Source organism: Pocillopora verrucosa, chromosome 9, assembly GCF_036669915.1.
Source record: "Pocillopora verrucosa isolate sample1 chromosome 9, ASM3666991v2, whole genome shotgun sequence".
Lineage (NCBI taxonomy): Eukaryota > Metazoa > Cnidaria > Anthozoa > Scleractinia > Pocilloporidae > Pocillopora > Pocillopora verrucosa.
This window is the reverse complement of record NC_089320.1, coordinates 3324916-3340603: the sequence shown is the minus strand read 5'-3', so window position 1 is coordinate 3340603 and position 15688 is coordinate 3324916. Positions and strand designations below refer to the sequence as shown.

General features: G+C 37.6%; 1 protein-coding gene across 1 annotated transcript; it reads right to left on the bottom strand.

The window, feature by feature from the left end:
- Positions 1-4355: 4355 nt before the first annotated feature.
- LOC131786862 (melanocortin receptor 4-like) lies at positions 4356-5267 on the bottom strand. The gene has a single exon (XM_059103935.2). It carries the CDS (start codon positions 5265-5267, stop codon positions 4356-4358), a length of 912 nt encoding a protein of 303 aa, XP_058959918.2.
- Between the last annotated feature and the right edge of the window lie 10421 nt (positions 5268-15688).

Here is a 15688-nt window from a genome sequence, read left to right as displayed (position 1 = left end):
CACTCGATCAGCAACTATTAAGTTTTGCAGCGGCGTGCCTAAGCCGCTTTCAGTTAAAAATGAAAAGAGTTGAAATCAAAATTACCGTTTAGCAGGACTAAAGGCCTGTCACTGGTAACTGTTTCAAAGCTACCCGTAAAGTGTTTTTTCTGAGTCTTCCGAGACTCTGTAGGCTACAGGCGGTCGAACTGCAAAGTAACCAATGCGAATATCGAAAAATCCCCACACGGCTTTGAAGACCAATCCCTTCGGATTGAGATCGTTCAGAAGTTTTATTTGTGCGGTTAGATTTGATATGCGATTAATTCACTCAAACAAACATCGTCCATTTCAAATTGTCGCGCGCCCCATTCGGTTTACGATTAGATCAAGCGAAAACGAAATAATTTCTTTTCGAATAGCACACTTCATATATTATAGTTTATCGTGGTTATGCTTCAAACAGCGCAAGATATTTTTTCAGATGCAAAGAAAACCCGCTAACACATCGCTTGGGTTCAATACCTACATGCTGAAGCTAAAGCGGAAAACACTTGCAAAGGAAACGTGTTAAGTAAAACTGGAGGTAGATTCCCGTAAGTTAATTTGGCCTTCGCCTGTTAAAAGCGATGACCTTTGCGGTATATTCAAGGTACAATCAAGAGAAAAAATCGAATAAGTTATCCCAGGGATGTTTGTCATTGATGTCGGTTGGTACTTTGCTCACTATGCTGATAATGCTCACTTTCCTAAATATTGGAGATGGCCGTTCGCAGTCGATGCCAACCACCTCCATATTCACCCGATGCAATTGTTACCATTGCTTCATGGTTTATAGTGTAATGTTTCACTTTGCTGTGGCAACAATTGTGATTGACCGAATAATCATCTGGGGGAAACTAAAATACTCAATTGGCCACAGGAGCGCAGAAGTCCGTCAATAATTTCCGGATAGTATAAATCTGCGGCAACTGAACTTCTAACAAACCAAGGGAAACTAAATTTGACTTGCCTTCACTCGTCTTAAATATTTCACAATTCTCTCAAATGTAGGTCAGCTTACTCAGGTTAAAATGAAAGCAACACGAAAAATACAGTGCAACACAATGCAAGTTCATTGTGTCATACGCTCAGCTATTTAGTTTGACATTCGGTGTACATATCAACTGTCTCAGTTGAAATAAGGACTATTCTTGAAAGTTCGGTAACGTAAAGAAGAGTAAATTAGTTAAATTAAATTAGATTTTCGGCCACGTCAAGAATAAAGCTAGATTCAGAGTCTAGTTATTGGCAATTTTACCAACCAGCGAGAACGATTACTAAATGTTTTAGCTTAAGATCGTAAAGTTGGTGCGATCACCTGATTCAGGAATCTCAGTTTTTGCCATCCATCGCTTGATAAAAAATCCGTGTTTTTAAAGCTGATAAGTTTTCGTTTGTTAGATTAGATTTTCATTGAAAGAAACATGGCATGCATCAATTTATCATACGTGACCCTACAAGGGAATTTCAGGGAATAAGGTGAACGCGCGCACACGGCACGCTGTAGGCTAAAACAAAAGAACTACCAGCTTTTAACACGTTAGCTGCGTGTTAGTTATTTCCCTTATTTACTTCGCAGCCATTGTCTTGCTTCGCACGGTAGAAACAAAGGAACGTGTTAAGATCTTGCTTGCAACTTTGCAAGATATCATACGGTGACCTTGCCAATTTTATGACACGCCTCTTAAAGTTAAAGTTGCTTTCGATTTGTACATTGAAGTACGTCCTACTCTGAAAGACTTTTTAGCTCACCGATACGCCCAGCCGATACGATACTCAATATCCAGTGCAACTTCGGTGGCTAAATCGCTAAAAATAAAGGAATATCTCGACTTGTTGTCCATCATTTAAAACTATGTTTGAGTTTTTTTCTTCATTTTCGAATTTCGCATTTTCTTACAACAGCTTCCAAAACACGGGCCAAACGAGCAAAGCCCTCTGCATATGAAATCGTGCATGAACTTTTGAAGATAGCAAGCGAAACTATTTAAAAATAATAAGAGCGAACCTGTATGATGCATAGAAAATTACTTCTTCGTTGAGGGTTAAGTGTGTTCTCGCGGTGTTTGTCTGTTCTGCAAGTCTCCGAGGCATTATTTAATCTATATTGTTAAATCTGTTAGTCCGTGTAATACATTGGTAGCGTTTGCGCTCTCTAAATCGGCGGTGCGGGGTTCGATTCCTGCTCACCACGGGAACGTCATCTTTTTTTTTTTTTTCAGATCTGACGGAGTTTACAAAATAATTATATATCTAATATACTTTTTTTTATTAACTGACAGACTATTTGCCAAGTTCTAAGTGTAATAAATGCCTTTGACTGTCGTCAATTAACCTGTTTGTAAGTGCATTATTTTGGGCAGCTACATGATTTTCTAGTCTGCGTTTTATACCATCTTTATTCTCTTCATAATTAGCAATATTTATATGCTAAGATTTGCCAAAATCAAACCAAGTTAGTACGCGGTTTTGTTGAATAATGGCTAAACTCTTTTCAAATAACCGACCTATTTAATAGAATAATTGTGCCATCTCAATATTTTCAAAACATGCCGATTTGTATAGAGTGACGAACAGCGACCGCGTCGATCAGGAGACATGGAGCCGGAAATCTGTTGCTGAAGGATTCACAAAGATTCGGTGCTGGGCTTATTAACTGCGCGAAGCGATAATATAAGCGATTTATATTTTACAAGGTTAAATTAAGTTTTAAAAAAGAAATAAATGTTTTCAAACTGAGCTTCTCTGGACCTTGTGAAACACGTCGTGCTCACAGAATTCCTTGTGAGAATCCTGGAGAGGCCTTTACGGCCCTGGTGCGCAATCCCGAAAAAAAACCAAAATGAAAGCTGACGGGTGAAAGGCCGGACGGCTTTGGGTCAGCCGGTTTTGAAAAAGCCGTCAGCCGTGCTTTGCTGAAAAAGACTTAAAGGAAAAATAAAAGAGTAAAAAAATTCGCGTTTTTCACTGAATGGCGAGTTTCTTGTACTGACTCGAAAAAATAAACGAAACGTTTTTACTTTAGTTTCTTTTTTTTCGGTGATTGTCCTGCGTGCACATGTGTTCGACGTGGTCATTTAATAAAATTCTTATCGACTGAATTTGGTCGGGCTGAATGGGAAAATATTTGGCTCTTGGTCACAAATTCGAAGTACGGTTTTCACTACTCTCCGTACGCAGGTCACAACCTCGAGCCAAATATTTCCAGCCCTGCCACTCAGTCAATAAATACATATTGTTTTACATCTATTTTTGTTTGACGCCCGGGGCTTAAAGACAATAATTTGCATCGCAATTTTTTTTACTACTATCTATGTATAAATCACTGTAAGTTTAAAGCTCACCGTTTTAGGTTCGTTTTTGAACTACCACCGGAAATACCATATAGTTTGTTATCGGTCTCAGTTTTAGTGTTTTGCTGAAAGCGAAGACAGAAAATCGATGCATTGTTAATTTTTGAAAATGATGGAAACAAATTTTGAATCGAGAAATTGTTGTTAACCCCGTTTACGAAGCTTGTTGGAGTTTTGTCTTACGATTGATAACACTTGGAATATCTAAATAAGAGGTGGTTTCATTTTTCATACTAGAAATTCGGTTTTTATTTCACAATTAAATGAAAACAATTACTGTCAGAGCGTACTTTCATAAAAGCTCACAAAATTTACAATAAAATCGTTAACTTACGCTAATTTAATATAACGGAACCGTATATCAATTAGACTACAATCACTTACTTATTATTTAATATTCACTCACTTACAAATCTAATTTAGTGAACTTTCTCCTTATTCATGGTGAATTCATTATTTTACTTTGAATGCGGTGAAAAGGTCATTTTCTCACACAACTCTTTTGGGTTTTTTGCCCTATTTACGCTTTTTTAAGTCCAACTAAACTTATTTCCAACAAAATCAACAAACTTATCATGAACTACATAATTAAGAATTACTGTAATTCATGCACGAGAGAAAGGCAAATGGAAACACATGCACTCTAATGTGGAGTTTTTCTGAAAAAGCCACTGGAAACATGTTAGACCCAGGGTATTTCTTATTACTTGGCCTCACGTTTAGAAAATAATTAGAAAATTACCCGAAGTTCTTATCTAGAGCCATAAAACAGAAAGAAAGCGTTTCAGTTTAATGTGACAAAAATCGAAAGGTTGCATTAAAAATTATTATCAGAAGAAATTTTAGGCCACCGTAAAAACATAACTGACATGAAAAGCAATGACTAAGGGTTCTTGTTTATTCAGTAGCTGGAAAAGATGTAAGAACAATTTTAAATGTGCAGTTATCAAGTTGTTACCCTTTCTTTTACATTTTCCTCCTTCACTGGATATCTACAGGCACGATCCGGGTTCTTAGTCCAAAGATGACTTCTCTCATTTCTTTTTGTCTACAGCAGTAAATCAGTGGATTAAGAAGCGAGTTTAATATGGAATATGTTAACCTCCATCGTGTGTCGATGGGGCAAATCTCATATAGGCCTGTAGCTGTTACGATAAGACAGAAACAAACTGGCAGAAGGCAAACAACTGCAGCAACAACTATAATCACAGTTGTCCTAAGAGCCTTGTTCTCTTTGACAAACCTTTCTACCACATCGTGGGGAAGTTGCTGAGCTTTTATCATTTTTTGGTGCCGAAGTGTCTCTCGATAGATGATAAAATAAGTGAAAGTAAGAAAAAGAGTACATGAAATAGTGATAAGGCCAGTAAAAAAACGGGCTACTGTGAGGAAAGTTATTCTTAAAATCCCATTGATGAAAGCAAAGATCCAAACTGATAGCACTGCTATCTTCATGTTATTGTAAGTGACAATGTTTGAGTATTGCATTGTAAATTTGATGGCTATGAGTCTCTCGGACGTAACCAACATCAGATGAAAGAATGAGGCTGTCAATATTACAGTTAGAGATTTGAAACAGAAATGTTCAACCGTGTCACTGTTACTGAGACCGAATAATAGGAATATTCTCCACAGGATAAACAATGGCTGGCAAAGGAGACCAGTTAAGGCGTCAGTCACCGCTAAACAGGCCAGCAAGATGTTGCTGTTGGTTTGGAGCCGAGGCGTTGTTTTCACAGCTTTTATCACCAGCAGATTCAGCAGAACTGTGACGGGAAAAGTGATGGTGTTGATGATGATTATGACTGTAGAACCAGCAGCTCGTAGGACATCTGCTTCTCTATCGGTGATGTTCGAAGCGTTCGTAAAACTAGCCAAGGAGAAATTTGCCATGTCGAATTGGAAGCTCAGACGTTTATCCTCCCATGAAATCGGAGAAAGATAAATGCAGGGGGAGATCTGAACCCTTATTTATGTGTTGATTTATAAGTATCTCGTGGGAATGACTACCCAGTCCACATGTGCACAACAATAAAACAGAACAAAGCGGAATATGAAACACTAAACTCCTCCTTATCAGATGGATTCTTCTCAAGATCTGCCAAAAGATACATCTTAATCTAAAACTAATCAAGTTCAGTTTTTAATTTGACTTTCTAGATATTGTCAAATATTTCTTTTTTAACAAGTTCAAAATCGTTTCGGTCCCTGGAAGCTTGATCAAAGTTATCGCGATAACTATAAAAAAGCTTGATTGGCCGGCTCTTCTTCCAACCGAGGCAGGTGCATCTTTCCAATTGAAACTCAGCAAATATCTTCTTAACATTCTGGTGATGACCATCATAATGCTTGTCTGAAATGAAAGAATTATTTTATGGTCTGGATTGGCTTCTAGTGGTTCCTTAAGTACATCCACCCCAATTGTGCCCTCGAAAACAATTTATTGGTGTATTGCTGCATAACATCGTGGGGCTGTGCACTCTCATGCCCATGGTAAAAGTGAGTCTCTTCATACGGTCTGGATTGACCTGTGATAATGATACCATGGATACTGTTGTGAGAAGCAGACCTCTCTTCGAAATAGGGAAAACAACTATAATCTCATTTCACGAATAACCTAAGTCTGACGCTTGAAAAGGAAACTCCGTTTCCATCACTTTCATAAGAGCGGCTTAAGCCAAATAAAAATATTAACTCAGTCTGTTTAATAATGATGTTGCCCAGACATGAAAGCTGAGCTGAATCACAATTCATGAGTACAAGCACTTAAGTTGATCGGAGAGGCTTTCTCTCCTCAGCCAAAGCTTTCTCCGGTGGCTAAAGTAGCGGCAAAAGGATCACTTGTTATCCAAAACAATTATGCATCACACTTCAGTAAATCCTCAGCTCGCTATATCAGCCTACATTAGCCCCAAAGAGTGAAGGAAATTGCCAGTACTCGTGCGAACTATCTTAATCTCTTCCTATTCGTAGACCTTTCTCGATTATTTCCATTTAACATTTTCTCTAGTTGCACCAAGCAAACATTCTGAAACTCTCAATAATATAAACCAAATTATTGATTATGTAAATATAAACTATTGTAATTTATGCGCGAGAAAAATTCAAGTGTGCACACATGCACACGAAAGTAGGGTTGATCAGTCAAAGCACTTAACTCATCGCAGGATTCAGTTTAAAAAAGCCAGCGTTAAGAGATTCTGAGTATTATTAGCCCTTTTACTGATGACCTTAGTGATAAGCAGATCTGGTCGACTAGTGACATACAATGTATCCATTAAGCTTCACCTAATTAGTCTCGCTTAATATCAATAGCTTGCTTTGCTGGCTTAAAGTTGCCTAATTGTGAGAGTCGGAGCAAACCTTCTCCATGTTCACCGATTCAAACTCATGTTGGTTTATTTTTCCTATTAAAACTTTTTTACTAGTCTAACCAAACTTATATTTTGTTGCTTCAAAGGGGACTACCACTGATAGCACAATTGGGAAATACTGTAATTTATTTTCGTGGAAAACTCAAGTGGAAAATCGTGCACACCGAAGCGAAGAACGTTGGTAACGCATTGTTTCGAAAGGAAATCATCTAAAATCCCTGAAATTATGTCTCATTTCATCCTTTCGAAAACAGCCAAATTTATGTGAATCACATAGATACCACACAAGTGAACATTACTTTTCGCGTGGTGATTTTCTAGATCGGATTTGAGTAGCAAGTACTATTCCGCTCCGAGAAGGCGATGAGACAAAATCGCGAGGTTGAGTTTCGTTTCGAACCATTTTTGGTCTATCGAAAGAAACAAACACATTGTTCGGTTCATGTGTGGTACATACTAAAGCAATTATTCGCCTCAGTGTCGTTGAATAAGTGTTAACTATTTCCCCATTCACTGATGAAACTTCTTACGAGGCTGACGTGCAGCTAGTTGTAAATTCGTAAAGCTCGCCTCTGAGCTCCCAAATCCGATTTTTCTGTTTTTTTTTTTTTCGATCGGCCTTACATTTCCATGTTCAAGATAAAGTATTAGCTAAACCAGTTGCAATGAAATTAAACATATGTGTGTGGAAAATGAACAATTATTTGGAAGTTAATCGGTCTACGCAAGTAAGGAATCAAGCGCAGTATCTATTCCAAACGATTCTTTACAATGACAGTGGTAGAGATGTTCAGCGTGATATCAAAAAGCGTTACTGATCATGATCATTATTAACGAATAATTTGATTTAATTGCAAAATAGGAACTGAACATTTACATGTACATTTCTACGATCAAGGAGAAATAACAGATAAGACTGAAAAAATCGGCCCGCATTGTTCACCCAGAATTGAAGAAACAAAAATTAATTGTGTAAACATCTTGCCAATGACAATTTCTTGAATGCATTCGATAGAGCTTTATGGAAATAGAAGATGGGATGTAATCAATTTGAATTTCTTTACCCAAAGTACGTTTTCCTACAATAATTATCGTCAATAACCCTAGTGTAATGAGTTGATGGCAAAAGCGTAAAATATATAATAATTGCAAATCTGAAAACAGAAACTCATCCCAGTTAAAGTGAAGTGACCGTGAAAAGTATTAGAAAATTACTAAAATGATTATCACTGATTTAAAGGGCATGTAAACCCAAAAAACGTTCATTTTCTTTTCACATAGATGTTTTGTAAATATATCAAGTACACCAAAGGTACCATTCGTTTATTCTCAAAAGTTCATTTTCACTTTGTAAAAGCCCTTCCAAATTCGAAACATTCGCCATCTTGAATGGCGCCATCTTTCCTGTGACGTCACGGGTGGACCCTCCAAAGTCTCGTTTTATAATCGCGTGAGGCATGAAGGAGTCTTCTCTACAGCCGTTGTTTGCTGGTCTCGTCATGATTTTTTTACTTACAGTTTGCTTCAATATATTCAATTTTTTTCGTAATGGTGAAGCGTTGTGTCGTCCAGTTTTGTACTGATTCAAACAAAACTGGGCATACAATGCAAATATTTCCAAATGACGCAAATTTGAAGCGACAATTTGTGAAATTTGTTCAAGTGAAAATAGCCAATTTCGTCGAGCCGTTCGAACGTTCTGTTGTTTGTAGCATTCATTTTTCTTCCTGGTGCTGTACCGACGATTCAGGCCTCACCAGAAGCAAATTATTCGGAAGTATAAAAACGACCCATACAGTCGGCAGACGACGAGGATTCGGAAGTGGCCGACCGAACTGAGAAAGAAGTTGAGCTCTTCAAAAGTTAGAGGTCAACAGAGAAAGTAAAAAATCGATTTACATGAAAACGTTTCGTTAATTAAACAACAATAGCTTTATTGGTTCTCTAAAAACATCTTTTTTCTCATCCAATGAAATATTATGGGGGAGCCAGTCGTTCGGGAGCCAGCGCTGAGCCCGTAAAAGACACTGACATGTCTGAACCTTTGCCTGAATTCGAAACACGTATCAAAGAAAGAGAATTCGTTGATATCAGTGTGTAATAACGTGATCTGGAATTTTGTCGGTTCGATACAAAGAATTCTATATAGGATCCCATAATCAACCATTATGTTCTATAAGAAAATCCAAGCCAGCCCCACTTGGTGCTTCCTTTGAGAAACAGCAGAAGAATTTGTGTCACGGTTTTCACAGCAGTGAAAATACATTCAAAGGTCATTAGGACAATATTCATCATTTTGAGTACAACTTAAAAGATCCTGATTTCAGCTTGCAAAACTATCTTTTCAATATTTCAAATCGAAGCAAACACAAACAGGGTTGGATAATTATGAAGGCCACACAAGGAAATGTACATGATACAACTTGTTTATCGATGGAAATGCTTCTGAGATGAAGGATATTGTTTACCGCACAAGATAGCACAGCGACCCTAAAGTGTTTGCCGAGATATCCCCAACACCAACGAACAAGCTATCTGTAGGCAATTTAGCGAAATTTCCTGTCAGGAAAGAAGCGAAAAACAACTAGCTCTAGTACTGTATTATTAAATCAATGGCAGAAACAACTCAAGTAAATCGATCTCAAAATGTAACAAAACAGATGAAACAGAAAATATTTAGCTTAGTCGTTTCCGGTGTGATTATCTGTGCTTTGCTGCTGCCTTTACGCGTACTTGGCCGTCTCCAGCACCCAGAAATCGAGGCAAATTGACTGAAAACCTGGATGCTCAGTGATACAACTTATCTGGGTTTCAGGCCATTTTGCCACAATTGCCCGATTTCCGTACAACAAACACTTTCATGAGTTGTCGGCATTGGTTGACAAGTTTTTACACTCGCACCTTTGATAATTTTATATAAAACACTTTCAGAAGCTCAAGTTAAAAAAAATTCTGTTGCATTCCTTTAGATTGTACCCTCGCTTTATTGCATTTTCATGTTAAATACAAATAAATCACAAAGTAAATTAAATACCAGTCTGGGTTTCCGAGACGGTCGCATCGCTGTCGACATGTTCTGTACTGTCTTCGTGCGGATCGCTTCGGTGAACCCTACGCGGCTCATATTGTTAAGGACGTGGCCCAGACTCTCCTGAAGATTCTGGATTATCCCCAGCGCTGTCATGTACTAAGCTTAAGGCATTCGAGTCGCTATCTTCTGAAAAAAAATCTTCCGAACTACCGCTACTTACACGAACTCCCACACCAGTTCTACTGGGGAATATGTGTTGCGCAATATTTTGGTTCCACCGCTTACGTCACGACTTCTCGCTATTGTTTTTACCGGAAATGGAATTTCAGTTGAAAATGCCGATTTTCTCCTAAAATAAGTCGAATTGGACAAAACTAATTTCAAATTCGTTTTCTACGCCACTTTTTTACATAGTATAAGAAAAACATGTATTTTTGGGTTTACATGCCCTTTAAGCATAATATTTTGTCGTCATAATAGTGCCTCGTTCAGGACGTTTTTACGATTAATTTTCTCCACCCCTTTTCCCACTTCCACTAGATGTTTGGATCTACGAACTGGGTTCTTATTCTATGTATGACCTTGCTCACTTATTTTTGTATCCAGCAGTAAATAATTTGATTAACAAGCGAGTTTGATATGGCTCATGTTCGCATGAATAGTTCGTTGACGGGGAAATATCATAAATGCCTGTAATTTAAACGAAGACACAGAACTTAACTGGAAGAAGGCAAAAAGAGCAACCCAACAACAAACACAATTGTCTTAAGTGCCTTGCTCTCTTTGGTAAGTCTTCCTTCGCCTTCTTGGAGCAGTTTAGAGTGCATGTGCTACCGCTTGGCTTTTCCTTGCGCATGAATTAGACTCGAAATTCTTAATTGTATTAATCATGTGCATGAAGCTGTTGATTGTGTTGGAATCATAAAATATATAAGTTTGGTTAGACGAGGAAAAGATTAAATAGGGAAAAGAAAATCCAAAGAGCTGTGTGAGGGAAAATCACTTTCTCACTGTAGTAAATCTACTATACATCCTGAATTCATCATGAGTAATGAAAATGTACACTGTGATGAATTTGATTTACAGTTCAACAAAATTAGTGGGATTAAGTGGATTGTTTTTGTAAACAATTTAATCCTCAGTCATAGTATCAAAAGCCGGTCTTGTTTTCCTTGTATCGTTTGCTCTTAAGTATAATATTGCATGATCGCTCTCGAACTTCAGTGAAATTACTGACACCCAGTTTATTTCTGAATCTGGTTTTATCTCTGACACAGCCGAAAATTAAGAGATTATAAACTCGCTAAAAATATCTTTCTTTCTGATGAAGTAAGCGAAAGCAAGAAACAAAAAACATGAAATGGGGAGAAGGCGAGACCAGTTAATGCGTCAGTTACCGCTAAACAGGCCGACAAAGTGTTGTTGTTCATAGTTGACGTGTTGTATTCACAGTTTTTATCACAAATACGTTACACGGCACAAAAATCCTCGTTCACCGTTAATTTTCCGTAATAGTGAAATACTAGAAATAAATCTGGATTCCCTGCTCACATTGATGTATGTTCTCAATTCAAGATTTTTTTCTTTGTCCATCACTCGATAAATGTTTCGTGTTTTTTAGGCTGATTATATTAGTTTTGGCACGTTAGATGAGATTTGCATTTAATTAAAAACGTGTATACCAATTCATTTGAAATCTAGTTTGGTTCGGTGCCATGGGCTTTAAGACAAGTATTTTTACCATCATTTTGCCATCATTGCGTGAATCACGGTCAGTTTACTGGTCGCTTTTTTACACTCATGAAAGATAACACTGGCCACCAAAAGTATTCTTTACTATTGTCCAAGAAGAAAAGGTAAGGTTTATCAAAGAGAACAAAGCTCCTCAAATAACTGTGTTTGGGTGTATGCAGCCAAATAGATACTTGGCGCGACAAAACATTTCCATACCTATTGTTGGGACTTTGAAGCCCGTTTCTTCTGCACAATTTCTCCTTGTTCGCGAGGTCTGCAAAGGTTATTTTGTTCAAGTATGGAACAAAAAGAACGAAAAACCACATTGATGATTATAGCGTACGGTCCTACAGAATATTTCCATATCAATCGTTGGGACAGTTTTCATTTTTATTTAAAGACTTTGAAGCCCTTTCTTCCCAATTGAGTATCCTCATGCATATTTCCTCTTCAGTTGTAAGGACTGCACGGGTGTATTTTGATCAAGGATAGGGTGAGAAAAAGAAAAAACCGGCCAGTCCTAAGATAGACGCCACTTTGAAAAATGTTGATAACTCCATGTATTTAGGCAAAAATTCGGCCTTTTTATCACAGCTTCCTTGTCCCTCTGGTTAGGCGGCTTTTGGTGATTCCGATTCGGTTTTTTCCTATATTGTAGATGGGCTGACAAGTGAAATGATGAGTCATTCTCAGGAAATGTCACTCTCTATCAAAGGCATCTGATTTCCCCTGCCTTTTCCTTCCTCCGTTTTCATGCAGAATTTAATTTGACTTCCACTAAGCTTCCATTCGACATGATAAACCTTTCCTTGCCTAATTTTATAAATACAACAAACATAACCAGCAGAGAAAGCTTCACGGTAGACGTTCCATTTGTGATTGGTTCAATCTTACGCTTGTTTGTTTATTTCTAAATCTCATGAAAGGAAATGTTTCTGCTTCGCGGTTTTGATAAATTAGCCTTTTAAACTTTTTGATCTCACGTTGAATGTTTACAGCTGTGTGAATCTTTACAGAACATCAAAGATTAAACTAGTTTAGCGCATTAAAGAAATGTTTGAAATTAATCATAACTATTACAAATTCCTCAAATATCATTGATGCATATGGATCTTCATTTTGAAGCATTGAAAGTAACCAGAGGTTTAATGATAATGCTATAAGGTACTTTGCGGAAGATTTGTCCTGCATACTTGTGAGGGCTCTGCTCCACAAAAGAAATATGATTCAATAACGTAGTGAATAACTGACACTCAACCACTCTTTAAATGGTAACAAATGACCACACTAATAATAACGATAATAATGATGATGACAACAAAAGTCACAGTAATGATAACTTATAGGGGCTAACTCAATAACCTCACTGTTCTCTGTCGGTATATCCTTGGGTTTCAATGATGTTTAAACTAGCCTCTATTTAATTTTGATTTGCTAGTTAATTATAAATCATTTCCTAATTTCATTGTAATTGTGAGACTTTTGTTTTATACTGCCATTCCATCATTCCATGGAATGCCATCACCTTGTTGAACTCAACGAATCGTATTTCGGACCTTGCTCGCTTCGCAAATTTAGCAGCTTTTTTGAGCATTTTGTGGCTGATTGCAGTGGTAAAATGATCACTTTGCGAATAAGAATATTTTTCTTTAAAGTTTCCGCGATGTGCAGATCAAACCTATTTAGATATTTCTGCAAGGAAAAGTGTTTTTTCCAATTACTTGCCGGAGACGTCACTTAATTATTTTGCGATGTTTATCATCTATTGTACTGTCACGGTTAGCGCTGAAAAAAATTATATGTTCGAATCTACTGTAAAAATCTTTCCTCTCGATTTTCATGATGCACCGATCACTTCTTTTAGGACATTTCTGCAAGATAAAGCTTTCTTTTTTCACGCGCCATTCTAAAATGATTGTGAGATGTTTTTCTTGCTTTTTTCAGTACACGACGGGACAACAGTGAGTAGCACGGAACAGTGTGATCACCTGCTAATATTCCGTGTAACACTCGAAGCAATTCGAGGAAATTCGAAGAGACATCACCAATTGAGCGTTGAACGACCGAAGTTGTTCCGAAGCAAACCAAAGCCAAGAGCGAGAAAAATCTGGTAAAACTGGATATCGGGTAAAACTGGACAAAGAGATCGTTCAAATTCTATTGTTACCCTAATTCACTCAACAGGACAACATTATGGCTTCGCCTTCACAGGAGGCAGTAGCCATAAAAGTAAGTCAAATGATCTACTTTTTCTAAAACACATGTACATTCATAAATGAGTCAAGTGCTTCTTCAACAGAGCATGCGCACTATCAAGAAAATTGAGCCTGCATAAATATCAGCGGCATTTGTGTTTGTTAACTTGAAGTTTCAACACTTGTCGCTCGGAAGTCTAGAAAACAAGATCTCTGTTGGCTGTTATGTTCTAATGTCTCGCGCAGAAAAAACTGGATGTGACATCATTGGGTCAGCTTATTCAAGAATATACGTTTTCCACTGTCCACACGACGCCGTATTCAATGCGTACTTTAAAAAAATTCACTCCGAGACACGTTTTCAAAAAGATTGCATAATCATCAACCGTATTCACTGGGTACGTGTGGACGGAAGGCCAATCAAAATTAAAAGTATCTGCATACGTGTGAACGGAGTTTATGCTATTGGGAGTTAAAAAAAATGTTTTTGGTGCCACTTGAGGAAAGTTGAATAGACAGAATAAACGAGAAAAGTATAAGAATAGGGAAAGATTAGAAAGTTGGCACGAATATTGGCAATATCCTCTTAGGGGGCTAATTTAAGCTGATACAATGAGCTAAAGACTTATTGAAGTTTACTGCATAAATTGTGGATAACTCATTCATTTTTTGTCGCAACTTAATGTTCCACTGGGGAAATCTACATGTTTTTAATGAATCACCGGTCGTGATCAAAAATGGAACGGTGACGGAAAAATAACTTTTGTTCGTCCAGTGGCTTAAAATAGCCAAAGCAAAATTTTACACATGTACTTATCAAGTTGTCAACCATTTCTTTTACATTCTCCTCCTTCACTGGATACCTGCATCCACGACCTGCGTTCTCGATCGAAATATGACCTTTCTCATTTCTTTTTGTCTCCAGCAGTGAGTGAGTTTAACATGGCACACGTTTGCGTCAATGTTTTGGGAATGGGGCAAATATCACAAAGGCCTGAAGCAGTAACGATAAGACAGAAACAAAGTGGCAGAAGGCAAACAAAAACAGCACCAATTACGAACACAGTTGTTTTAAGCGCCCTGTTCTCTCTGGTAAATATTTCCACTTCTTGTTGGGGCAATTGTTGATTTTTAATCTTTTCTTGTTGAAGACATGTTTCTCGATACACTACGAAGTAGGCGAAAAGCAAGGAAAAGAATACACGAAAGGATGAGAAGGCCAGACAAACAATGGTTGGCCAAGGAGACCAGTTAAGGCGTCAGTCACCGCTAAACAGGCCAGCAAGATGTTGCTGTTGGTACGGAGTCTAGGCGTCGATTTTACAGCTTTTAACACCAGTAGGTTGAGTAGAACTGTAAAGGGACAAGTGATGGTGTTGATGATGATTATGATTATAAAACCAACCGCCGAAGGGACATCTGCTGTGTCGCCTTCTCTACTGGTTACATTTGTTACATTTGTAGAACTAGCTGAGGAGATGTTTGCCATGTTAAATTTGACTCTTAACCCAAATAAACTAGGTTTGTCGTAAAACACTGTTTCTTTCAGACGTTTAACCTCGTATGAAATCGGCGGAAGATAAAGGCAGAAGAAATCTGACTTTCCTTTTTTAATAATTTCAAAATCGCCTGGGAATGAGTACTCAGTCCACATGTGCACAGGAACAATAAAGAACAAAGCAAATCGGAAATGCAAAACTATAAACGAAAAACTGACCACCTAACACAAGGTGACCACTTTGTACGGTTCCGCTTAATACAGGGTAGACTTAAGAAATAACAATTCAGTTCAATAATGATCTTAAGCAAATGCTCTTTATCAAATTCGAATTCATGATTACAAGCATCAGGATTGACCAGAGAGAAAAAGCTCAAACGTGGAATTTACCCCTATTCTTGGCCAACCTGTAAATCTTTCTCTAGTGTTACATCTTTCTTCGTGATTCGTTCCATTTAACCTTTTTATTTAGTCGAACCAAA